The 27,759-nt window shown below is 40.6% G+C and overlaps 1 protein-coding gene across 3 annotated transcripts in view; it reads right to left on the reverse strand.

Moving 5' to 3' along the window:
• Positions 1 to 2,963: 2,963 nt before the first annotated feature.
• The window catches only part of ARHGEF12 (Rho guanine nucleotide exchange factor 12), a 1,204,049-nt gene continuing 1,179,253 nt past the window's right edge, over positions 2,964 to 27,759 (reverse strand). For all 3 annotated transcript variants that reach the window (XM_053691590.1, XM_053691589.1, XM_053691591.1), the window contains one exon: positions 2,964 to 4,591. In XM_053691590.1, the coding sequence (XP_053547565.1) occupies positions 4,566 to 4,591 (26 nt within the window). In that variant the 3' untranslated portion in view covers positions 2,964 to 4,565. The remainder of the gene's footprint in view (positions 4,592 to 27,759) is intronic.

Here is a 27,759-nt window from a genome sequence, read left to right on the forward strand (position 1 = left end):
GGTACTCTTTTTGGTAAAGTATTAAAAGATTGCTATAACAAGTAGATTTAAAGAGCAGATTGTACTTTTAAACTGTGTGTCATTGTTTTGGATAGTTCTTAGCTGGCCTGTTTTGTATGCAAAAACAATTTAAAACAAACATTTACTATTGCTGTATGTAGCAGAGTTAAAGAAATAGTTTGGATTCCAAGTTAGCATTTCATAGCCTATGTATTGTTAAACTAATCCCAATCTTAAATTGTTTATCTATGCAAATATATAATAATAATTCAGAAGTGTATATTGTATTTTAAATTGGTAGTCACAGCCTATATATTGTTTAAATCTGTATCTGATTGGCTAAGTAACTCATCTGTGCAAGTTCTGATATCATAAGTTAATTTTGTATTAGGATAAATTGCAGTTAAATAGCAGAATATATATATTACCCTATTGATTATAAGCACTGTTGCTTGGATGTTAAAGGCTATTTATAAATAAGGTTGGTTTTAAAGATACAGTTTTCTGGGCTTTGTAAGAAGGATAGCATATCTTAAGAGTTGGTTTTAATGCATATAAATTTATTTCATATTCCTTTTATTACAAATATATTTCAAACATGTTCATGGATATTAACTAAATAAAAGAATTCAGATATTTATATTAATTTTGTTGTCTTAGTAGAATGTATTGATTGTGGGTTCAGTCTAAAGAAAGATTGTTAAATATATTCCCTGCCATATACTCACATTGTTTGGAGAATACCGATAAGATTCTTATAAATATACTGACATACATAACATTTTTAAAGCCAAATCATCAGAAACCAATTCAATAAAAGTGTAAAACAAGCATGAGGGCAATACTAGCTTGATAAATGTTGTTATATGTAACTTCTGAGCCTTCACTGGTGATTAACAATTATTTATTATCTTTTCAAATATTGCGCCATTACTTGTAGCGGACTCACACTTATTTGCTTTTGCAACAGGACACAAGTACTTCCTAATTGCTAATGGTGTTTTGACTAAAGGGAATCTGATTGGGCCCCTATCTCATCCCCATTGTGATCAAACAGCAGAAGCACACTGATGTGAAAGAGAAGCCACACTTTAAAATAAGGTGTTAATGAGGTGTCCCCCTAAGATCAGGTGATTACTTAAAAAAATCTGACTCGTGTAGAAATCATTAATATCTTCTTAAGGGGCAAGGGCCTGTATCTATAATCTATCTATCTATCTATCTATCTATCTATCAATGTAGAAGCCTGAATTACTTGTCTGGAATGTTTAAAAGCACCAGTAGGCAAAATGGTATGCAGTCCTCTAAAACATTCTCCATTCTCAGTCATCTTCTCTAAACAATATTCTGTTATTTAAAATCATTCTTTAGGAGTTAGAAATGCACCTTTTTAGAGAGAATAGAGGACAGAGAAGAGATACACACATACATATACACACACACACACATACATATACACAAACACACATACATATACACACACATATATACACATACATATACACACACACATACATATACACAAACACACATACAAATACACAGACACACATACATAATACACATACACACACACATACAAATACACACATACAAATACACACATACATATACACATACACACATACAAATACACACATACATATACACACATACAAATACACATATACACACATACAAATACACATACAAATACACACACATATACACACATACATATACACATACACAAATACACACATACATATACACACATACATATAAACACACACAAATACACACATACAAATACACATATACACACATACATATACACATACATATACACACATACAAATACACACATACACACATACATATACACACATACATATACACACATACAAATACACACATACAAATACACACATACAAATACACATATACACACATAAATATACACATACATATACACACATACAAATACACACATACATATACACACATACATATACACACATACATATAAACACACACAAATACACATATACACACATACATATACACACATACATATACACACATACATATACACACATACACACATACATATACACACATACAAATACACACATACAAATACACATATACACACATACAAATACACACATACATATACACATACATATACACACATACAAATAAACACATACATATACACACATACATATACACACATACATATAAACACACACAAATACACACATACATATACACACATACATATACACATACACAAATACAAACATACATATACACACATACAAATACACACACACATATACACACATACAAACACACACATATACACACACACAAATACATATACACATACATATACACACATAGATATACACACATACATACACACATACAAATACACACATACATATACACACATACAAATACACACATAGATATACACACATACATATACACACATACATATACACACATACATATACACACATACATACATATACACACATACATATACACACATACATATACACACATACATATACACACATACATACACACACATACATATACACACATACAAATACACAAATACACACATACAAATACACACATAGATATACACACATAGATATACACACATACATATACACACATAGATATACACACATACATATACACACATACATATACACACATAGATATACACACATACATACACACATACAAATACACACATACATACACACATACATACACACATACATATACACACATACACATATACATATATACACACACACATATACACATACATATACACACATACATATACACACATACATACACACACATACACATACACACACATACATATACACACATACACATACACACATACATATACACACATACAAATACAATGAAAGAACAAGACAAACACATTTTCTGTAAGCTTATTTAATATCAGAATATTACTTCCCACTCTTCCCCATCCCCCACAAAGAAAATATGAGATTTCATTCCAGAAACATACAACTTAATAAGCTATAATGCATGAAAAGCATTCTCTCACATACAAACATCTGGGTAACTATAGGTCAGACACCCAAACATAATCATTAAAATGCATGATATAAATGTTAATACAGACTCCCCAAAGCTTGGTTTTTAACTGTTAAGAGTACATACTGATGTACAGAGACAATACAACTGGAAGAGACATTTCTTATACAAAATAAAAATACAAAAGGTGTTCAGGAATTCTCCCTTTAAGGGGAACACGCAGCTTAGGAAGAGCTGTAGTAGTGCAATGGAGCATTCTAATCCACAACCTGTTCTACCTTGGAAGGGGGCGGGGCTCTTGAACCAGCTGCTCCAAAGGTTCTTTGCTGGTTGAAGACATTGGCGGTGTCTATAACAGTGGTGTGCTATTGGCATAGAAATGAAGGCTGGTGAAATTATCCAGAAGCTTTGAATCTTCTCTTCCCATGGTGACAAATCTAACGTATATATTCTCAGCAGCAGACAGGGTAATGATAGTAAATAATAATCTTTTCTCCTGCCCAAGTGATTGTCTATATTAAAAAGGAGTCCCATGTGGTGTATATGTTATTGCTGCAAGCAGATTTAATGCATAATAGCTCAATACTGATTCTTTCTCTGTGCTGCCGACTGATGAGGGGCAGTTGAACACTTTCCACTCCCAAACTCATGCAGGGATCTTTAGGACGGCTTTTTAAACAGCAGTCTCTACTGATGGTAGAGGGAGAGCTGTTCCTGGCAGTAGGAGGATTTGGTTGGGAGAGAGGATGAGGCTTTAAATCCTGTTTCTAGACTCATGATGAAGTGTGCAGTTAGAAAGATAAAAATGAAGAAAGCACCTCGGCACAGTCAGTGCAAATACAGAGTCAAGCAACCAGGCAATTTCATTACTGGCCCTAAACATTGTTCTTGGTGCCGGTGCCTGCCTCAGTAAGGGCATGGCTAGCTCAGTAGTGTTTTTGGCAAGCTGTGCTGGTGTCCTGGAAAAGCAGCATCATTACTAAAAACTCAATGAAACAGGTCTATCGATTTGGTGTTACTATAACTGGTAGAAACATTTTCTCTAAACTCAAACCCAGACGTAGGGATGGGCACACACTTTTACTATGCCCAAAAAACAAGTGCAACTGGCAGATGTATAATATCTGCACCCGCCATTGTAACACCTCATTCTCATACACTAAAAGGGTTGAAACTTCTCTTGAAACATTAAAATAAGCCAAAAATATAATAATAATATTATGCCTTAAATCAGACAAATAAATACATCTTCTCATTTTTGTTCAACTCTCATTGACATGGCTAAATACGTTCTATCCTATTCCCACGCCTGTACATTTGGTTTGGTTATGTGGGCAGGCATTATGGGAGTGAATGGAGTGTGCTGGTCAGAGAATGCACAGGCTATATGCTGTGTACTCCCCAGGTATAGAAGGGGCTGCATGTAGATCCCTTCCAATCATCTGGGATCCAAAGGATAAGGTCAAAGAGTATGCATGGATTTAACCTTTATCGGTCATTGCGATATCTGTGGAAAGAACCATAAAAAAGTACATTTAGCGTATAAAATCAAGAAGCATGTTACAATAATATATTTTATATAAACAAGTTTCAAATCAACTGTTTTCGCATAAGAGAAAATGTTCACCTGGCAATGTGATGCTTTGATATTACTATGCTAACATAGTCTCAGATAAACACACCATATATGAATATGATCAAAGCAGGTCATGATCACTCCTTAGTTCAAGCACAAACTTGAGGGTCAATTAAGGCCATTGTTAAGGTTACAGTTGGAAAAAAACAAACAATGGTATCATGTTAAATGAAATGTGTATATATCTTCTTTTAGTACCTACCAGAGAACAGATTTGCCTGTTTAAGGGAGATGAACAAAAACAAACACCTACCTTTCTCATATGTGAATTTAAGGATATGATGTAGGGTAATTAGATTTAAAAAATAAAAGGATATAAATGTATTTGCCATTGATCCTTCAAAAGGCACTAATCAGCCTTACAATCCATGGTCTATATATCTGGATGAAAAGTCAGGCCTTATACAGTGGAAAAAAACAAAGATCATAAATATTCACAATATCTGGATGCGGTGAAAAGGGTACTCACATTTGATAATAGCACTCTCTTAGGCTAATAGGAGCGTGCTGATAACTCTCAGCCTATCAGTTGGCTGACTCCCGGTATCTCTAACCAGACAAACAGCAGAAATCTTCCCAGCACCAGTAGTTTTCAGTATAAAAAACATTTGTTAAAAACAAAATTAGTTAGAACAATGTAACACTAAGGATGTGGTGACATGAGTACATGAACCATGTCCCCGTAGTTTGCAACGCGTTTCTCGGCAATAAACTCGGCCGTTTCATCAGGCCTGCAAACTACGGGGACATAGTTCATGTACTCATGTCACCACATCCTTAGCGTTACATTGTTCTAACTGTAATTTTGTTTTTAACAAATGTTTTTTATACTGAACACTACTGGTGCTGGGAAGATTGCTGCTGTTTGTATGGTTAGAGATACCGGGAGTCAGCCAACTGATAGGCTGAGAGTTATCAGCACGCTCCTATTAGCCTAAGAGAGTCCTATTATCAAATGTGAGTACCCTTTTCACCGCATCCAGATATTGTGAATATTTATGATTGATACACACATGGGCGCCTCTTTCTCTTTTGGTTTATTGCAGCGACTTATGATTGAATATAAAAAGATGGCAGCCTGAATGTTTATAAACACTGTGTGATTTTTATCTGCTGGGACATTAACATTCTTGGAGCTGGGACTGCACTCGTTAGTGTTTAATTGGACTATCAAAGATTTATTGGTGGAAAAGTAACCTCCCATTTGACTATTATTATTGTATAACTTTGTTCTCTTATGGTAATTTTTGTTTTAATATATCCAAATTTGCATTCTATTATCCTCTTACTTGTGTAGATTAATAGCGCCCCCTATTATATATAGTGCTTATATCAGTGGAACACAGAAATAGAGAGTCCATGCAGGGTCGCTGGTCAATATGGTAGAATGGCAGGATTGCCACCACTTCATATATATACTGTTGATTCTTTTGAAGTTAAAATAAGTGAATCAGAAATCCTACTGTATGATAAAGGCATCTACTATATACTCCTAACGGAAAGGAAACCCAACAATAAACCTCAACTCCACCATATTCGCTTTAGAGCCAGCACTAATCACCAAGAGACAAAGCCAGAATGCTATCCTGGCAATATTAGCGACATCCATGCTTTTAGAATTAAAGGGACAGTCTACTCCAGAATGTTTATAGTTTAAAGAAATAGATAATCCCTTTATTACCCATTCCCCAGTTTTGCATAACCAACACATTATATTAATATCATTTTTACTTCTGTGATTATTTTGTATCTAAACCTCTGCAGATTGCCCCTTTATTTCAGTTCTAATGATATATTTTGCTTTCTAGCCCATCAGTGCTGACTCATAAGTAACTCCATGGGAGGGAGCACAATGTTATCTATATGTCACACATGAACTAGAGCTGTCTAACTGTGAAAGAGAGTCATGCACTGAGATAAGAGGCAGCCTTCAAGGGCTTATAAATCAGCATATGAGCCTACCTAGGTGTAGCTTTCAACAAAAAATACCAAGAGAACAAAGCTAATTTGATGATAAACGTAAATTGGAAAGTTGTTTAAAACTGCATGCCCTATCTGAACCATGAACGCTTACTTTTTGACTAGACTGTCCCTTTAAGTTTAATCTAGCTCTCCAGGGCTTAAAAGCAAGCTAGATATCTGCCACTGTATCTAGAAGAACTTCAGAACCTATGCCCTGAGAACCAACATTCTAATGCATTCATAATGGAGGGTATACTCAATACACACTACAAAGAAAGGGTCTCTTTAGATTTGTGCCTATTTTGTTATCCATAAGAACATAAAATGCATCAGCAGAGACCATATGAAAGATATTTTACCATAATCCTTGGGGACTTCTACATTTCCATTGACAACCCATCTGCCCCTGCTGCCTCTAAACTTCTTTCACTTACATCCTCCTTCGGTCTCTCACAATCCCCCCTATTCCCTACCCACCGTGAAGGACACTCCATCAACCTGGTATTTTCCTATCTGACCTCACCTGTCGCCCTTTTCCAATCTCAGACCATCACCTGGTCACCTATAATATTAATGCAACAGCTAAACCAACTCCTCCATCCCACCCCCGCAGCTGTAGAAATCTGCATGCTGTGGATCCGCTCCAATTTTCAAAAACGATTCAAGATCTCCTCCCTCACACTTCCACTATAACCTGCCCTGATCTCGCAACATCCCACTATAACAAAACTCTCTCCTCTGCACTAGACACACTTGCCCCTCCCCAGCTGCGCAAAACATCACGCCGTCAGTTGCAGCCCTGGCACTCTCAACAAACATGCTATTTGCAAAAATGCTCCCATACTGCTGAGCGTGTCTGGAGGAAAACTCACTCTGAACCTGACTTCATACACTATAAGTTTATGCTTCATTCATACACTTGTGCCCTTCACTTAGCCAAGCAAACCTACTTCTCCTCCCTTATATCTACTTTTTCCTCAAACCCTAAACGACTCTTCTCCACCTTTAACCCTCTCCTCTACCCGCCTGCTCCACCCCCTCATCTGTCTTTAGTGCTCAAGACTTGGCAGACTACTTTTTTTTTTTTTCAAATATCATTTTTATTGAAATAGAATGGAGCAGAACACACATCGTCAGTTGAAAAGCATTGCAGTTACAGTGAAAGGATAAAGTATACAATCCCATATCACTGATGTGAAAGATGCACAGATCATCCATCATCAGTACAGCAAATTGATAGAAAAACAAATTGTACAATCGAGCTTATTAGCCTTTATCTGGCTGTAGAAATCTATGATGTGTATATAATAAATAACATGTCTGACATTTCTATGTGTCCACTCACCATCCATCTCCTTATTTTCAAATTCTGTAACATGTCAACCTGACACCTATAACCTAACTAAGTTAATCTAAACCTCTATATTAAACTAAAAGTTTAAAGGATTCCCAAGTGGGAGTCCAGACTGAGCCCGCTTGTGGCCCGGTGGTGGAAGGAGAAAGAGAAAAAAAAAAAAAAAAAAAAAAAAAAGGGGGAGGGAAGGGTGGAGAGTGGAAGGAACAAGGTGTGAGAGGGAGGGCGCTGCCGGGGGGGGGGGAGGGGAGGAAAGCAATCTCATTGTAGGGCTAGCGTTTCTGTGAACAAGTGTTCCCATTCACCCCTCAAGTCCCCCTCTATGAAGGCAGCTGAATCTTTAAATGGTATTAGAATCAGTCTCTGAATCTCTAGTTCAAAAGTTAGGATAAGCCTGCGCCACTTGCGCAGGAAGTGGCCCAGCCTATTCTGGACATCCATTCTGACATCCATTTGTTCAATGAATATTTGCGTTCTGAGTAAATTTCTGAAGCCTTGGAAAGAAGGACCTCTGCTCACGGTCCAGCTTTTAAGAATACATTTTCTGGCTATAAGCAGTACCAACGTCAGTACCGCATCCTGTTGTCTGTGTTGGTGTGCCCAGTGGAGAAAAATGACTGTGTCAGGTTGGATTGTTAGTCTTATCTGTAAGATTTGGTTAATCCAATATTGGATTTTACCCCAATATTGTCTAACTGAGGGACATTCCCACAGATAGTGTAGGAGAGTAGGAGCTTCCGAGGAGCATTTTGCACATGTGTTAGAGTGTGAGGGTACCCACTTGGCCAAATGTCTAGGGGTGAGATATGCCTTATGTAGAAAGCGCACCTGGGTTTCCCTGAACATGGCAGACAAAGTGGTCGTCTTAGTCCTTTCCAGCCCCAACTGTATATCTTCCCAAGTAACATCCCCGATCCCCTCCCTAGTCCAGCCCTCCTGTATCTTCCCACGAACACTCTCCGAGTGCTGGTGTATGAGCGCCTGGTAGATTTCGGATAGGGAGAATCTCCCCATTTGGTAAAGAGCTTGGGTGATCTTGAAAGGAGAACTCTCCCAGAACTCTGGCGTGTCTTTAATTAAGGTGGTGACATAATGTCTTGCCTGTAAAAAGGCGAAGAAGTGTGTTCTCGGCAGGTCAAATTCCCTTTGTAGGGCCCCAAAGGTTTTGATCTCCTTTGAAAGTGGGTCCAGCAGCTGTCTAAGTGATTTCAGCCCTCTCCTCTCCCATAGCAGGAAAGGCTGAGTATCTGAGCCCGCTGGAAAATCCGGGTTTTTAACCATCGGCAAATAGCTGGAGGCATGGCATGATTTTTTCAGGAATTTGTGAGCCTGATGCCAGGCTCTCAGGGGGTCTGTGAATAGCGTGTTGAGGCCTAGGGTTTTTACGGTTTTCATGTTTGTGATGTGTGGCAAATAGGCCAGCGAGATATTTCCCAGAACAGCCTGCTCCAGGGAGGGTTGACAGAAGTGGTGTGTGCCCACCTGCCAATCCATTACCAGTCGAATTAGGGCGGCCCAATTGTATAGCCTGAAGTCTGGTAAAGCCAGACCCCCATTGAGGAAGTTCATACTTAACTTCTCTCTTGAGATACGCGGTTTGCCCCCTCGCCATATGAGGCAGACTACTTTTTAAACAAAACAAATTCTATCCGGAGCAACATCCTAACACCAACCTACAATACTCCATCAACAGGCCCTGCCACTCCCTCTGCCACCCTCTGCATCCTCCATCCAGCCACTAAGAATGAAGTTTCCTCCTTGCTATCTTCCTCACGCCTCACTACCTACCCACTCGACCCTATACCTTCCCATCTAATACCCTCCCTATCTTCTACCCTCACTCCTGTGCTCTTACCCACATCTTCAACCTATCTCTTTCTACCGGCTCATTCCCATCTTCTTTCAAACATGCAATAGTCACTCCTATACTCAAAAAACCCTCCCTTGACCCTAATTCTCCTGAAAGCTAACGCCCAATATCACTGCTCCCACTAACATCAAAACTCCTTGAAAAACTAGTTTATAATTGCCTAACCCACTTCCTGTCCGCCAACTCCTTGCTTGACACCCTGCAATCCGGATTCCGCCCCAAACACTCAACTGAGACTGCCCTTACCAAGGTTACGAACAATCTTCTCTCTGCTAAAAATATTGGCCACTACTCCATACTCATCCTACTTGACCTCTCAGCTGCCTTCGACACCGTTGACCACCCCCTCCTCCTACAGACCCTTAGCTCTTTTGGCCTCTGTGGCACTGCTCTTTCCTGGTTTCACTCATATCTTTCTCACAGGTCTTTTTCTGTGTCATTTGCCAATGACTCATCCTCTCTAATGCCTCTGTCTGTTGGAGTACATCAAGGATCTGTTCTGGGTCCTCTACTCTTCTCCATTTATACTTCTTCACTGGGTAAACTTATCAACAGTTATGGCTTCTAATATCACCTCTATGCTGATGACACCCAGATCCACCTCTCCACCCCTGTGCTCTCTCCCTCTGTCCTCTCTCATGTCAGCAACTGCTTATCTGGTATTTCTTCCTGGATGGCCTCTCACCACCTAAAGATTAACATGTCCAAGACTGAGCTCCTTCTTATCCCCCCCTCAAGCTCTACGCCGACCTGTGACTTCTCTATCCCTGTTGACGGCATCACCATTTCCCCATCGCCCCAAGTCTGCTGCCTCGGAGTTACACTTGACTCAAATCTATCCTTCACCCCCCATATCCAATGGCTTTCTACATCCTGCCGCAACCATCTACACAACATTTCCAAGATTCAACCTTTTCTGTGCGCTAACACCACAAAGCAAATAATCCACTCCCTTGTTATTTCCCGACTTGACTACTGCAATAACCTACTTACTGGCCTTCCTCTTTCACGCCTCTCCCCTCTTCAATCCATCCTAAATGCCTCTGCCAGACTGATCCACCTTTCCCGTCGCTCTGTATCTGCTGCACCTCTCTGTGAGTCCCTTCATTGGCTCCCCATACACAGCAGAATTAAATTAAAAATTCTCACCTTTGCATACAAAGCACTCACCAACTCCGCTCCCCTCTACCTATCCTCTCTAATCAACAAGTATACTCCAGCCAGCCCACTAAGATCCAACAATGACCTGCTCCTTGCTTCTGTGACTATCACCTCCTCTCATGCTAGACTGCAGGACTTCTGTCGTGCAGCACCTACCCTCTGGAACACTCTCCCTCGTGCTGTCAGGCTTTGCCCTAATCTTTCTTCCTTTAAATGCTCTCTGAAGACTTTTCTGTTCAGGGAAGCCTACCACCCAACTCAATAATATTCCTTTTACCTAACAACATTTCCCTCCTCTCATCTTTCTCAATCTTGCAGTCCTCACCTCATGTTTCTCAACCTCCTACCCTTCTAGATTGTAAGTTCCCACGGGAATAGGGCCCTCGAATCCTCCTGTATGTGTTTGTAAATTCTGTCCTGTCTCTTAGTTTTAGAAGTTTTATACTATTGTTTTATTTAAATGATCTGTATCCATGGACAGCGCTGCGGAATATGATGGCACTTCATAAATAAAGTATAATAATAATAATAATAATATGTTTCACCAATCATGTAATGGTAGCTTCAGCTTTAGATGTATGATCCATTTAGTTAGAAAACTTTGATACTGGATATAAGTGAACCAGGGATAAATATGTTTCTCAACTTTTCTATACTCAACATAGAACATCTGTAGAATAATAGGAGAAATAAACTAAGGTATTTTCTCAGTGTATACCAATCCCCAGCAGAAGAAGCACTCCCATGAATATGTAGTATCTTTTATAACCTTAATAATATGTGGAAATAGGTCAAAGCAAATATGCTCTTTCCAAAAGTCAATATCTGCAGGATAAATCACTTCCACATCAGACAGTGGACTTCTTACAGTTGGATAAACATCTGCATCAGGCAGGCGCTATACAAATGTTATCAAAATAAGCTGAACACAGAGCACATTAACCCCAAAGAGAAGTTTAGAATAGGAACGGCTGAGAAGTCTTCCTGTTAAAAGTTTTCCGGTGCATAAACAGCACACGGTATCTGCATTGTGAATGTTTAACACACTTTGTTACAGCTCCAGAAACACTTAGGCAATGCAGGTTATAAATAAACCATTCCAACAAATATAAAAATGTGTGTACAAAGTAAAAATGTTGTCCATTTACCCAGGTTCTCATTTATTTTACAGAATTAGGTAGCCTGCCAATAAACATATAAACACAAGTGAAAACAATACTGGTAGATGGAAAAAAATAATAGTAAACTCACAAATGGAGGAAAAACACAGCAGCTAAGTGGCAGGCAAGACCAGCTATACCAAAGCCCAATACTTAGAGAAACAATTGAAAGACAAAATTTATGCTTACCTGATAAATAAATTTATTTCGAGGTGGTGAGAGTCTACAAGTCCATTACGTCTGGGATTCAACTCCTGGCCACTCCAAGAGTATTCTATCCCTCCCACCTCACTGATAAGCCAGTCTAACGAAGAGCCAAGTAAGATGAAAGCAGAAAGGAAGGAAAGGAAAGAAAAGGAAATGTAATGCAAAACTAGATCGGACAACTAAAAAAATATTTACAATTAAAAATAGCTAGGGAAGGCCTTGTGGACTTTCATCACCTGAAAAGAAATTAATTAGGTAAGCATAAATTTTGCATTCTTTCGTGAGGTAGAGAGAGTCCACAAGTACATTATGTCTGGGAAATTAATACCCAAGCTGTGAGTCCACAACTAAAGAGGGCAGAATAAACATTTTATGTAAAAAATTTCAGGCAACTTATTTCCAGACACTGCAGCCTGAAGGACTTTCCTACCAAAAGCTGCTTCAAAAGTAGCAACCCCCCCCATGCTTCAAAAGTAGCACCCCCCCCCCCCATAAAAATGGGAGATTTAGAAAAAGTATGCAAGGATGGCCATGTCGCTGCCTTGCAAATTTGATCTACTGAAGCCTCTTTTTTAAAAAGCCCTAAAAGTGGAAACTTGATTGGAAGAGAGAAAAGTAATATACCCTGGGAGAGACTTCCCCGCCTTCAAGCAGGCTTTGAGGATTAAAAAAAAAAACTTTAATCAAGAAGCAAAAGTAACAGCCGAGGCCTTCTGACCCTTGCATGGACCTGAGAGAAGAACAAACTAGAGAATTGATGAAAATCCTTAGTATCCTGAAGATACAACTTTAAAGCTCTTAACTACATCAAAATTTTCTCCTTAGAGTTCTGGGGTTTAGGACAAAGAAAAAAGGCATCAAAAATGTATCATTTGATGTTGACTGAGGAAAAACCCCCCCAGATATATCCTTGTCTAAACCTTCTTGGAAAAATTGCAGAATTTTAGTCTGAAAGAATGACAATTAAAATAATGTGTTTTTCACACCAAGAAAGAATTTTTTTTCCAAATCTTGTGATAGAAATACTTCAGTTCAGGTTTTATAGCCTGAATTAAATAATTTATGACTGTGAGAAAACTTGTTGTTTCAATATTATGCTTTCCATTTCCAAGCTGTTAAGTTGAGAGACTTGCGATCTTGATAATAAAATGAACCTTTGGATAAAAGGATGCGGCTAAGAGGAAGAGAACACAGATGTGCTGGGCATTTGAACAAAACCAATCTCTGCGAGACCAAGCTGGTAATATTAGAAGTATTGATGATAGATTCTGCTTTATTTGAGCTATCACTCTTGGAAGCAGTTGGACATATCTAAGGCAGTCAAAGGAACACTGATCTGCTAGAGCAACTACCAACTCTGCTTGAGGATCTCTAATGCTCAAAATTTATTGGAAACTTGTTGATTAATCGAGAAACCATCAGGGTCTATCTGAGTATTTGCTTGAAGACATCAGCATGAAGAGGCCATTCTCCAGGGTGAAGGTATTGTTCATTGAGATAATTTGCTTCCCAGATATTAATTCCTTGAATGTAAATCTCAGAAATGATACAACCATTGCTCTCTTTTGCAATACTTCTTTCAATGCTACAGAACTGATAATTCTGATTGATAACAGTCAGGACATTGAATGATTGAAATCGAAGATGAGAGACTTACTTCAGAAGAAGCCAGCTCTGGAGCTCTAACACATTTATTGGAAACCTCACCTCCTGAGGTAACCAAACTCCCTGCACTCTCCTGGTCCCTCAAACTGCATCCCAACCTGAAAAAAACTTGCATTTATCCTGATTATTGAGCAGGAGGGAAGAAATAGCCTGGTGAACTGACCACCAAAAAGTAAACGCCTTGTTACAGAATTCAATAGAATCATTAAGTTGATTATAATCATTGCTCTTCTATTGACTCAACATGTAAGGTTTAAGAGGACTCATATGAAACCAAACAAATGGAAAGACATCCAATGCTGGAGTCATCAGACCTAGCACTTCCTTACAAAGAACTATTGGTACATTGGGAGATAATTGAAGCTTAGCATACATTGAATTTTCCTTTCATCTGATAAAAGAGAAGAGATAAGGAAGAGAAGAGACACCCTGAACTGCAGAGATAGGAAGCTCTTTGGAACGTTAAAGGTACAGTACACTATAAAATTGTTTCTCCCTTAATGTGTTTCCAATTACTTTTTTTACCAGCTGCAGAGTATAAAATGTATGAGATTTGCTTTTTTTAGGCTTATGTGTGCATATGAATTAGCTGATTTTGTGTTTTGAAGCCACAACCTAATAAAATGGGTTGACCTTGTAGGTATAATCAGATAGCATTACTTTATCACACTGTGTACATATACATGTGTCTTTATCTTATATCTGTAGGTATAATCAGATCTCATTACTGTATCACATTGTGTACATATACATGTGTCTGTATCTTATATCTGTAGGTATAATCAGATCTCATTACTGTATCACATTGTGTACATATACATGTGTCTATCTTATATCTGTAGGTATAATCAGATCTCATTACTTTATCACACTGTGTACATATACATGTGTCTTTATCGTATATCTGTAGGTATCAGATCTCATTACTGTATCACGTGTACATATACATGTGTCTGTATCTTATATCTGTAGGTATAATCAGATCTCATTACTTTATCACACTGTGTACATATACATGTGTCTGTATCTTATATCTGTAGGTATAATCAGATCTCATTAATTTATCACATTGTGTACATATGCATGCTTCTTTATCTTATAGCTGTCTGTAAACCAATCATCAATAGTTGAAGAGAAAAATGGAAAATTTACATTTTATTACCTTATTTTTTTCTATAACCCACTGGGAGTGTAATTTCTTCTGCTGGCTGTGTTTACACACAGCTTGGCCTCGAATCCAAAAAATTTCAGGATAGGTGGGGATACCACAGGCTAAATATGCTATTTCAAATGCCAATATGAGGGTAAAGGAAATACTTGTAAACTATTTAATACACTCCAGCAGGTAAAGTGGATCATTGGGAACAAATTAAAGGGGAGAAAAATTTTGAGTAAACTGCCCCTTTAAGTCTCCAACCATGTTGTTAAAGAAACAGCAAAAGGATTAAAAAGAAAAATTGCTAAAGGAAAAGATGGAGCCTGAACCAAGATATCATCCAGGTAACGTGCCACCTATATACCCTGAGCTCTGAGTACAGATTGAAAAAAATTCTGGGAGCAGAAGCCATACTAAATGGTAGAGCCAAATATTGGAAATGTTTGTCTAGATAATCAAATCTGAGAAACAGAAAATACTCTCTAAGAATTTGAATAAGGAAGGCATCCAGAAAAGGCTGAAAGATCCCTGTCGCGGGAAGTCCAAGGAACAGAACTATGAGTTCCATATCTTGAATACCTGAAAAAAGGATTGAGCCTTAACAGAATGCTTTTGAATGTTGGAAAAAACTTTCCTCCAGGAGGCCTTGAACATAATACTATTCTGTATCCCTGGGAAACAGTATTCAATCCACATGGATCTTGAACGGACTGAGCCCGCACCTTCAGAAAAAGGCGTAATCTGCCCCTACCAAAAAAAGATCTGGATCAGTAACCGCACCTTCATGCTGACTAAGTAGCAAAGGAGGGCTAGACTTGTTCAAGCTAGGAGAGGAATTATAGGAAGTTATGAAAGTATCAGACTTCTGTCAAGAAGAGGCGGATTTTTGGTTCACAGACTGACAAAAAGATAAAAAAAAAAACTAGTAGTCCTTTGCAAACACAAATTCAAGGGATCTACCTTCTATAGGATCTAAGTGCACAGTATTGGGACAGCTCCAGTATGCTCCATAAGGTCACTCACAGATAGGAGGAAGCATAACATGAAAAAAACCTTTAACCCGCGCGTCACCAAAATATTCCACTGAGCAAACAAAAACACTTGTTGCTTAAAGAGTGCTACCCCAAAATGGCAGGATGCCTCAGTAATTAAAACATATTCATCTTCAGAAGGCTGTGCGCACGCATTGCTAACCTAAAATGGCAGGATGCCTCAGTAATTAAAACATATTCATCTTCAGAAGGCTGTGCGCGCACGCATTGCTAACCCAAAATAGCAGGACGCCTCAGTAATTAAAATACAGTTGGGAGCGTGCTTGAGACTTGGTAACACGCTAAGGAGGAACCCAAGTATGCCATAAAGTTGACAAGCTCACAAATTAAATTGGGATTACACAAATGAAATCAAATAAACTTCATCTCTTTCATTGTGGTGAGAGTTCACAATCCATTACTCCTGGGAAATACTCTTCTCTACCACTAGGAGGAGGAAAAGATTCCCAAACCACAAGAGCTCTATAAAACCCCTCCTACCTCAATCTAACGTATAGCAAGGCAAAATGAGGTAGGAAAGAACAATAAAAGCAGGGAAAAAACGTGCTTAAGAAAAAAGAACCATCAAAAACATAGGGCCTCGTGGACTCTCACCACCATGAAAGAAATGAATTTATCAGGTAAGATTAAATTATGTTTTCGTTCATAAAGATGGTGAGAATCCACAAGAAACTGACAGATAGGCCCTTATCCAAACTATCCTGTAAGAATTGCATTTTTCTAGGAATTCTAAATGAATGCAGGAAAAGCCATGATCTATACACCAAGCAATAAAAGCCTTCCATACCTTTTGATAAATCCTTCTAATCACAGGCTTATGAGTCTGGATTAAAGTGTCAATCACAGGATCTGAGAAACCCCTATGCTTAAGCACTAACCATTCAATCTTCAGGCTATCAAGCTTCGAGATTTGAGATCTGGATGGAAAAACAGACCTTGAGACAGGAGGAAGTGGCCAAGGAGGGCAACAGGGCATTTAAACCAGATCTGCATACAAATCCTGCAAGGTCAAACTGGAGCAATCAGGATTACTGAATATTTATTTAGCCTTATCTTGGAAATCACTTTGGAAGAAGTACAAGAGGAGGAAACAGATAAACAAGCTGAAATGACCAAAGGGCTACTAGAGCATCCACAAGCTTTGTCTGAAGGTCCATGGACCTCGCAAAGTACCTGGGAAGTTTGTTGTTCAAAGATAAGCTATCAGATCTTTCACTGGGAGACTCCAAAGATTCACAATCTGATCGAACACATCCTGGTGGCCATTCCCCTGGATGTAGAGACTGCATCTGAGAAAATCTGATTCCCAGAACTACAGAGACTAGCCAGGAATTGACTTCTGCACATGAGAGAATTCGAGACACTTCCATCATGGCCAGGGAACTGTTAGTTATCCCCTGATGATTGATATAAGCCACTTAGGTTTGCTACCTGCCCCGGTATCACCGGGACATTCCTGGTCTGAGACTGTATGTCCCGTGTCCCGGAACTACCCTCAAATGCCCCGGCCCCAGCTTTGAGAGCTGGCACAACAGCAAGCAGCAGCACACACATTAAAAAAAAAAAACTTAGGTGGCTTGACTGGCCAGTAGCCAGGCGGGCAATTTCACTGTAAGGGTGGAGACTGGAGAGACAGAGGGACGGTCAAGCAGGTGTCACACTTACTCGTCACATGCTGCCTGCTAAATTTTTTAACAAGTGCGGGCTGCTGAGCTGAGAGCGTCTGACCTGAGCATGATGTTATGGACCCAACGTCCAACCAGTCTTCCCAGCTCCCATGGGCCCACCCAGTCATGTGATCTCTAACTCACGCTTTTTCTGCAGACTTCCAATAGAATCTTTCCAGTGATTCTAGTAAGCGTAGTGAGCAGAAGAGAGTGGTCAGGACAGGTGGTGTGTGGGTGTGTGCGACTGCGGTAGCCGCGGCGGCGCAAGTGAGGCTTGCTCAGTTCTTCAGTCTGGTTTCTGGTCTGCTGTTTTTTTTTTTAGTAAGATGGACTTTTTTATTGGCTTTAATTAATGTCTATATAATTATGACAAAAACTGCTTCTCCTTACCTTAGTCACTCTGAGTGAGCAGTGCATTGAGAATTGATGAGTGTGTGACTGACTGAAAATTGACTATGACACCTGCTCTATAAATCTATTATAAATATAAATATTTATATATATTAATACATACATATATATATATATAAATATATTATAATATATATATATATATATATATATATATATATATATATATATATATATTATGGATTTATAGAGCAGGTGTCAGTCAATTTTCAATCAGTCACACACATCAATTCTCAATGCACTGCTCACTCACTCAGGGTAAAATGAGTTTTAAAAATGTAATATATGTGAGGCAGTGAGAAGCCACGCCCATCCCCGTCTTCATTTAAAAAGTGTCCAGGAATCTTCTGGGCAAAAGGTGGCAAGCCTAAAACCACTGCCTGTGACATTGTCTGATTGAAACCCGAGATGAGACTCCCTTTTCAACAGAGTACAGGTTTCAAAAGCCCTGAAAATAGCACCAAGTTCTACTGGCAACTTCGCCTCCCAAGGGGCCCAAACCCCCTGGGCTCTCTGAGCCCCCGAAACAACTTTCCAGCGTTAAAGACTTGCATCTGTAGTGATCACAGTCCAAATAGGATGAGCAAAAAAAGTCCCCTGAATAATGAATTGATGATCCAGCCACCAAGTCAGAGACGGACTGTGGACTAGAAAAATCTTTTGAGATAGCCGAGTATGATCCCTGCACCACTGACTAAGCATACAAAGCTGAAGTCTCATGTGAAATCAAGCAAATGGAATTGCATCTGAAGCTACAACCGTAAGACCCAGTACTTCCATACAAAGAGAAACAGAGGGAAAAAAAGAGCGACTGAAGGTTCAGACAGGCTGACACCAATTTCTTCCTTCACTGATCTGTTAGAGAAATGGATACTGAATCTATTTGAAACCCCAGAAAAGTAACCCTTGTCTGAAGCACCAATGAACTCTTAAGAAAATTTATCTTCCAGCCATGCTGTTGAATAATGTCTGTTTGCATGAGATTCTGCTAAATAAAAAGATGGAGTTTGAACCAAGATATCGTCCAGGTAAGGAAACACTGAAATACCGTGAGATCTGATCACAGACAATAGGGCACCAAGAACCTTTATGAAAATCCTTGGAGCTGTAGCCAGACCAAATGGTAGAGCAACAAACTGAAGTTGCTTTTCTAGAAAGGCAAGCCTCAGAAACTGATAATTTTCCCTGTGGATTGGAACATGAAGATAATCATCCTTTAAATCTATTAAGTACATAAACTGACCTTGCTGAACAAAAAAGGCATAGTCCAAATAGCTTCCATTTTGAAAATAGGAATTCTGACAAACTTGTTCAGAGCCTTTAGATCCAGAACTGGTACAAAAGTACCTTTCTTCTTTGGAACAATGAAAAGATTTAAATAAAATACCACCCCCTGTTGCTGCAAAGGAACTTAAACAATCCCTCCCATAGTTTCCAGATCTCAAACAGCTTAGAAAAGGCTTGGTCCTTTAAGCGATTCCTTGGAACATTGGACAGAAAAAAATCTTACTCTGAGAGACCTTGTTCTGAATCCTATTTGATAACCCTGGAAAAGTATATTCAGAACCCAGGGATCTGGAAAAGACTGAAACCAAGCCTCTTGAAAAAAGGAATAATCTGCCCCCTACCAAAGCTGCTGGATCGGGGGCCGCACCTTTATGCAGACTTGGAAATAGGATTGTAATTTTTTTTGGTTTGCTTGGACGGTACCTGTTCCAATTAGCACTAGGCCTCCAGGCGGGCTTGGTTTCTGAGAAGAATTAACTTTATTTTCCTTGTTCTGACTAGGAACAAAAATGATTGTAAGCTTTGAATTTCCCCTTGGACTTTATAGCTAGAAAGTACTGCCACGGACATACAGCATCACAAATAAAGGAATTAGCATGCTTAAGTAAGCCAAACAATCTTCACTAGAAAGATCATTAGAACACTGCTCTGAAAGACTAGATAACCAGAAAGAATAAGCAACAGCTACATCAGCAATATAGATAGCAGGCCTAAACAAATATTCTGATTGCAGAAAGGCGCTTCTAAGAAAAGATTCTAGCCTATCTAAAGGGCCTTAAAAGAAGTGATGTCTTGTAAAGGGATAGTAGTATGCTTAACCAGAGTTTCACACTTTTCAATATTAGTGGCAGGTAAAGGATATGACTTCTGAAAACTAGCAAAAGGATTAAAAAAAATTACCTACTTTAGACCATTCTCTAGAAACTTTCTCAGAGACAGCATCTGGAATAGGAAAAACTTAAGGGTATTTAGCAACAGTTTTAAAAACTGAATCTAATCGGTTAGAAGGCTTATCCTCAGAATCCTTAAGAGTTTTTAACCCCTAAAGTAAGTAAAACCTCTTTCAAAAGACAACAAATATGTTCAGCTTTAAAAAAAAAAAAAAAAAAAGAGGATGTATCAGGTTCAATATCAGAGGAAGATTCCTTGTCATCAGAGGAAACCTCCCCCCCTCTGAAGTATCAACAGTATTCCTGCCCTCAGGAGACATAGCACTAGTAGAAGGTAAATTCTGAACTGACCTTTTACGCTTACTTGAAGGCGGGAGAGATGTCAACACTTCAGAAACAGCAGATTTGATAAGATTTTTCACATCCAGAGCCAAATCTGTAGAGCTCCCCTGTAAAGACTTAACAGAAGGAGCTGTAATACTCATATAAGCAGCATTAGGATGACCTGAATGCATTAGCATAATTTTAAACATGAGCCACATAAATAAGCTAAAGTTGATACATTAGCTTTTTTAGAATACACACTTAATAAAGGTTGGAAGGCGTTCAGGGGACTCAGCTTCTAAGGTAGATTTAGAGATAGACTCAGAAAGCTCCAATATAGCACTGAACTACAATAGAATAAAATATAACCCCTTAAAAAACCTCTTAAGGAATGGAAAACTTACCCCCTCCTAAAGAAGCTATATAAAAAAAAAAACGTACAAATTCGAAGAGTGCTAAACAGAACTGAAAAATAATGCAGGGGACAAGAAACTCCACATTTGAAACCTGGATAAAGCTCAACTAAAGGGGAAGTCGCAAGTGAAAACGCAACTGTTATAATAAGTGTGCGCGTACCAAAAGGCATACGTGTGCTAAACAGACGTGTGTTAACCCAAAAGCTGAAGCGCGGGGAAAAAATGAAGGCTCCAGAGTAAGCGTGAAAAAAAATTACGTGCACGATCCAAGGGTTCATGAGTACTAACACGACAAGCGCAGACCCGAAGGGCCAAGCGTTGTAAAAATTTAAACTAAGCGTTGCCAAAATCCGATGCACGCAAAACAAGCCAACAAAGGGGGAATAATATATAGATTCTGTCCCAAGGGCTATATATATAAAACAATATACAACTATAAATACCCACATAAGGCTATAAAGTGTCATAAAGATAAAAAACATAAATTATGCTTACCTGATAATTTTATTTCCATCGTGGGAAGGAGAGTCTACGGCTTCATTCATTACTTTTGGTAAATAAGAACCTGGCCTCCAGGAGGAGGCAAAGACACCCCAGCCAAAGGATTAAATTCCTCCCCCACTCCCCTCATCCCCCAGTCATTCTGCAGAGGAAACAAGGAACAGTAGGAGAAATATCAGGGTATAAATGGTGCCAGAAGAGAAATTAAAGTTATGTCCGCCCACCGGAGTCATAGGCGGGAGCCATGGACTTTCCTCCCCATGATGGAAATAAAATTATCAGGTAAGCATAATTTATGTTTTCCATCTAAAAGGGGAGGAGAGTCCACGGCTTATATTATTACATTTGGGTAACATATACCCAAGCTTTAGAGGACACTGAATGAAACCGGAGGGCAAAAAGGCGGACCCTAATTTGAGGGCACCACAGCCTGTAAAACCTCTCTCCCCAAAACAGCTTCCGCAGAAGCAAAAACGTAAATTTTGTAAAAGTCTGTAAGGAGGAACAGGTAGCCGCCTTACAAATCTGCCCCATAGAGTCCTCATTCTTGAAGGCCTAAGACAAAGCCACAGCTCTAGTTGAATAAGCCGTGATCCTCTGAGGAGGCTTATGTCTCGCTGTCTCATAGGCCGAGCGAATCAAGCTCCTCAACCAAAAGGAAAAACAAGTAAAAGAGGCCATCTGACCCTTAGGCTTCCCAAAATACACAGCAGAAAGAGATGTAGACTGTCTGAAATCCTTCGTAGCCTGTAGATAGAACCTTAAGGTCAGAACCACATCCAGATTATGAAGTAACCTCTCCTTAGAAGAAGAAGGGTTAGGACACAAAGAAGGAACATTTTTTTTCTGATTGATGTTACGGTTAGACACCACCTTGGGAAGAAACCCCAAACCGGTGTGAAGAACAGCCTTATCCGCATGAAAGACCAGATAAGGAGGCTCGAAATGAAAGGCAGCCAGCTCAGATACTCTGCGTGCCGATGCAATGGCCAACAGAAAGAAAACCTTCCAGGACATAATCTTAATGTCAATAGAATGCATAGGCTCAAACGGAACCCTCTACAATACCTTAAAGACCAAGTTTAAGCTCCATGGGGGAGCAGACTGCCTAAAGACAGGTCTGATTCTAGACAGAGCCTGAACAAAAGATTGAATGTCAGGAAACTCAGTGAGTCTCCTGTGCAACAAGAATGATAAAGCCGAAATCTGTCCCTTTAAGGAAATGGCGGCAAGACCCTTCTCCAAACCTTCTTGGAGAAAATACAGAATCCTGGATACCTTCACCTTGTGACAAGGATATCCGTGTTTCTCACACCAGGACAAGTAAGTCCTCCACACCTTATGGTAGATGCGACGAGTGACTGGCTTTCTTGTCTGAACTAGTGTGTCAATCACACTTTCAGAAAAACCTCTGCGACAGGGTAACCTCCATGGTGGAGAGGATGACATCCCCACCAGATCCGCAAACCACGTCCTCCGCGGATATGAATGAACAATCATGATGGCCGACACTTGCTCCTTCTTGATGTGTGCCACTACACGAGGTAGAAGTGGTAAAGGTGGAAAGACATAAGCTAGGCTGAATCCCCAAGGTACCACTAGGGCATCTATCAGCTCTGCCTGGGGATCCCTCGACCCGTATCGGGGTAGCTTGCAATTGAGTCTGAACGCCATGGGATCTATCTCCGGCATTCCCCATCTGAGACAAATCTTCGCAAACACTTCGGGGTGAAGAGACCATTCCCCCGAATGGAAGGATTATCTGCTGAGAAAGTTCGCTTCCCAGTTGTCGTCAAACTCCTCTGGGGTAGCCAAACTGAACGACCCCAGAGGAGGCCATACCCTCAAAACATTGTAGATTGCTCGAAGTTCCAGAATATTGATCGGAAGGAGAGACTCCTCCCGGGTCCATTTTCCTTGTGCCGATCTGGCACCCCAAACAGCTCCCCATCCTGCCAGATTCACGTCCCTGGTCACAATCTCCCAGGACAGTCTCAGGAAAGATGTCCCCAGGGACAGATGCTCTGGACGGATCCACCAAGATAGGGAATCCCCTATGCTGTAAACCATGATCCCGATCATCTCCATACACTGAACCACCAAAGGGCTTGAGTAAGACTGAAGGGCAAGACAGGTGGACACAATCTTCCTGTGTCGTTGATCTGTGAGAAATATTTTCATGGACATAGAGTCTATTATCGTGCCCAGGAACACCACCCTGTTGCTGGGAACCAGGGAACTCTTTACTGAGTTGATCTTCCAACCGTGAGATTGGAGCAATAAAAGAAGAGCCGTCGAATGATCCTCTGCAAGGCTGAACGACGGGGCCTGGACTAGGATGTCGTCCAAAGAGGGCGCCACAGCAATGCCCCTGGATTTGGCCACTGAAATATGCGCCCCAAGAACTGCCAGGCCAAAGGGAAGGGCCACAAACTGGAAGTGTTGGTCCAGAAATGCAAATCTTAGCATCCTTCAAGTCTATTGTCGTCATGAACTGCCCTTCTTGAACTAGGGGCAAAAAAGATATGATCATTTCCATTCTGAACGATAGGACAGAAACTTGTTTAAACACTTTAGGTCAAGAATCGGGCGGAACATGCCCTCCTTCTTTGGAACCACAAAAAGATTTGAATAGTACCCTAGACCCCACTCTGCTTGGGGTACTGGTACGATAAAGGGGAGAGATCCCTCACACTCTAGAAAGGCCGCTCTCTTTTCTGGTCTTGAAGACAGGTTTGACAGGAGGAATCTGCCCCTGGGCGGATGGGACCTGAATCCTATCCTGTAACCCTGTGTGGCAACCTCCAGAATCCAAGGGTCCTGAACATCCTGCAACCAGGCTTCGGAGAAGAGAGAAAATCTGCCCCTACTTGGTCCGGGGCCGCCCCTTCATGACGATTTTGTCTCGGTGGGCTTCTTGTTCTGCTTGGACTTGTTCCAAGACTGACCAAGCTTCCAAGTTCCCTTGGACTGATCCGCTTTCGGGGCGGGCTACTGGCGCTGGGCCTTGTACGCACGAAAGGGACGAAAAGTAGATCCTTTAGGCTTAGCCTTCTTATCCTGCGGTAGGAAAGCTACCTTGCCTCCCGTAACCGTGGATATGATCGAATCCAATCCTGGACGAACAGAATCTTTCCTTGAAAAGACAGGGACAAAAGCCTCGACTTAGAGGTCATGTCCGCAGACCAAGACTTTAGCCACAGAGCCCTGCGAGCTAAAATGGAGAATTCTGATCCTGTATCTCGTCGATGGAAGTCTTCCTCTCGACCATATCACACAGGGATCCTCACCAATATGTTGCAGCTCCGGAAACCACGGCTACAGCCGCTGCCGGTTGAAAAACAAACCCCGTGTGTTGAAACATTTTCCTTAACATGTTTTCCAACCTTTTATCCGTGGGCTCTTTAAACGAAGAACTATCCTCGAGAGGAATAGTCGTCCGCTTCGCGAGTGTAGAGATGGCACCTTCCACCTAAGGGACAGTCCTCCACAGCTCGAGCTGATAGTCCGGAACAGGGAACAGTTTCTTAAAGGAAGAAGAAGGGGAAAAGGAAGAACCTAATCGCTCCCATTTATTCTTAATAATATTAGCCATCTTAACAGGATCGGGAAGGTATCAGGCACCACCCTGTCCTTGTCCTTGCTTCAGCAAAAAGCGCAAATTCTCCATCCTAAACCTAAAGTCAGGCTCCTCCGCAGCCGGAGGATGAGATGACACGGACTCTGACCCAGAAGGAGCCTCCTCCGAAGAGTCAGAGTGGGCCTCGTCATCGAATAAAGCCTCTGATATTTCCATAGGCGTAGACAACCCCTGGGCCGGGCCGCCATGATACGCCCTACGCTCGCGCTTAGCAGAACGTGGTAAGGCATGGATCACTTTCGATACCGCTATTTGCAGTTGATCCGCAAAATCTGACAGCCAACGAATCTCTCCCATAGCAGTAATGGTTGGACCCTGGGGCGCTGAATGTGCACTCGGAGATGAAAGCAGGGAACGCACCTAATGGGATGGGGGAGCCCTCAGAGGTGGATGGCTCAGTAGTACTAGACGTCCCCTTAGTTTTAGATGCCGCAACTTTATCAAGGCATGTGGAACATAGTTGAGCAGGCTGATCTACAATGAGAGTTTGTTAAAGAAGGAGTACCCTCTAACGCGTCAGAGTCCTCCATAGCTTGCACTTTTATTATGGACTAGACTAGCATAAAAAGTAGGCACCTTTATACCTCCAATGGCCGGGGCACTCACCACCTCCTTTGACCTGGACTACAGAAACCACTTTGTCTCCTAGGCCGCTGATCAACAGAGGAAGTGAAAACCCACACCCGGTCACCTGGGATGCCGCGCAGGGCCACCCCTGCATTAAGGAGAAAACACGCCAAAATCGGACGTGCAAATACTCCCAGAAGTCAACCTGAAGTTTCACTGTTGCCAGAGCCACATCTCGCACATAACGCAGCAATAACACAACAATATTATGTATAACCCCCCCCTGTTCAATAATCCCCTCACTAGGAATACTAACCCTTGATTCCATAAAACAAAAGGTGCCACACTGTGACCCTGTCTTCTGTGTTATCATTATGTATAAAAAATGAAACAATCTTACCAGAATCAACATTGTGGAACAGGAACACGGCCCTTCAAGTGTGACAGGTAGAAGCATCGCTCCTGACATGGACTTGAGTGCAGAAAGCAGGCAGTGAAACTCGTCAACGCTGATTGCTTGTAGAGCTGTTAATATAAGCCGGGATGGTTTCGCAGAAAGACTCTCCCTGCATCTCCAGACTCTAACTTTCATCCAGGCTCTCACTGAGAGGCTGACAGGACTACTTAAAACTCCAGTCCCATTCCAAAGAGTACTACCCTCCATAAGAGACTACTCCAAATCTTCAGCACTTCTCTGCCATTCTCCTATGACGAAAGGTAAAGAATGACTGGGGGAGTGGGGGAGGTATTTAAGCCTTTGGCTGGGGTGTCTTTGCCTCCTCCTGGTGGACAGGTTCTTATTTCCCAAAAGTAATGAATGAAGCTGTGGACTCTCCTCCCCTTTAGATGGAAATATGATACTTACCAACAGGCACTCCACTATCAGCAGAGGTTATGGAATAGGAGTATATTGTAGAGCCATAGAAGGAGGCAAAAGACAAGTCCATGCAACCAGTTATGGAAGATTTGTGACAAATTTTCCCATAAGGTGAGAAAAGAAGCAATCAACCATACCCCATATACAACCCTATGACAAATACTGTATTCTGAGGGTAAAACGTGCCTCAATATAGACTGAAACCCCACTCCTCTCTGAAGAATGAAGATCTGCATTTGATTCTACAACCACCTCTAGCAAAGGAAAAAAATAGACTGAGTTACCATTGAGGTGGGAGGGTTTTTATAGAGCTCTTGAGGTTTGGTAATCTTTGCCTCCTCTTAGTGGTAGGGAAGGGTAATTCGCCAGGAGTAATAGATTGTGTATGAAACAAAAGGGCCTCAAACCTGAGGTTAGCTTAAGAGCACCTCAAATCTTCACCTGCCTCCTGAGAGGCAAAGATTAGACTGGAATATCAGTTAGGTGGGATGGATAGAATACTCTTGGAGTCTTGGGAATCTATGCCTCCACCTAGTGTCCAGGATTTGAATCTCAGATGTAATGGACTTGTGGACTCTCAGCACCTTTCAAAAGAAATTAAAGGGACAGTCAACACCATAATTTTTGTTGTTTTAAAAGATAGATAATGCCTTAATTACCCATTCCTTAGTTTTCCATAACCAACACAGTTATAATAATACATGTTTAACCTCTGTGATTACCCTTGTCTCTAAACCTCTGCAGACAGCCCCTTATCTCAGTTCTTTTGACAGACTTGCATTTTAGCCAGTCATTGCGGACTCCTAGGTACATTCATGTGCATGAGCTCAATATTATCTATATGAAACACATGAACTAACGCCCTCTAGTGG

This window comes from Bombina bombina, chromosome 8 (genome assembly GCF_027579735.1).
Source record: "Bombina bombina isolate aBomBom1 chromosome 8, aBomBom1.pri, whole genome shotgun sequence".
NCBI lineage: Eukaryota > Metazoa > Chordata > Amphibia > Anura > Bombinatoridae > Bombina > Bombina bombina.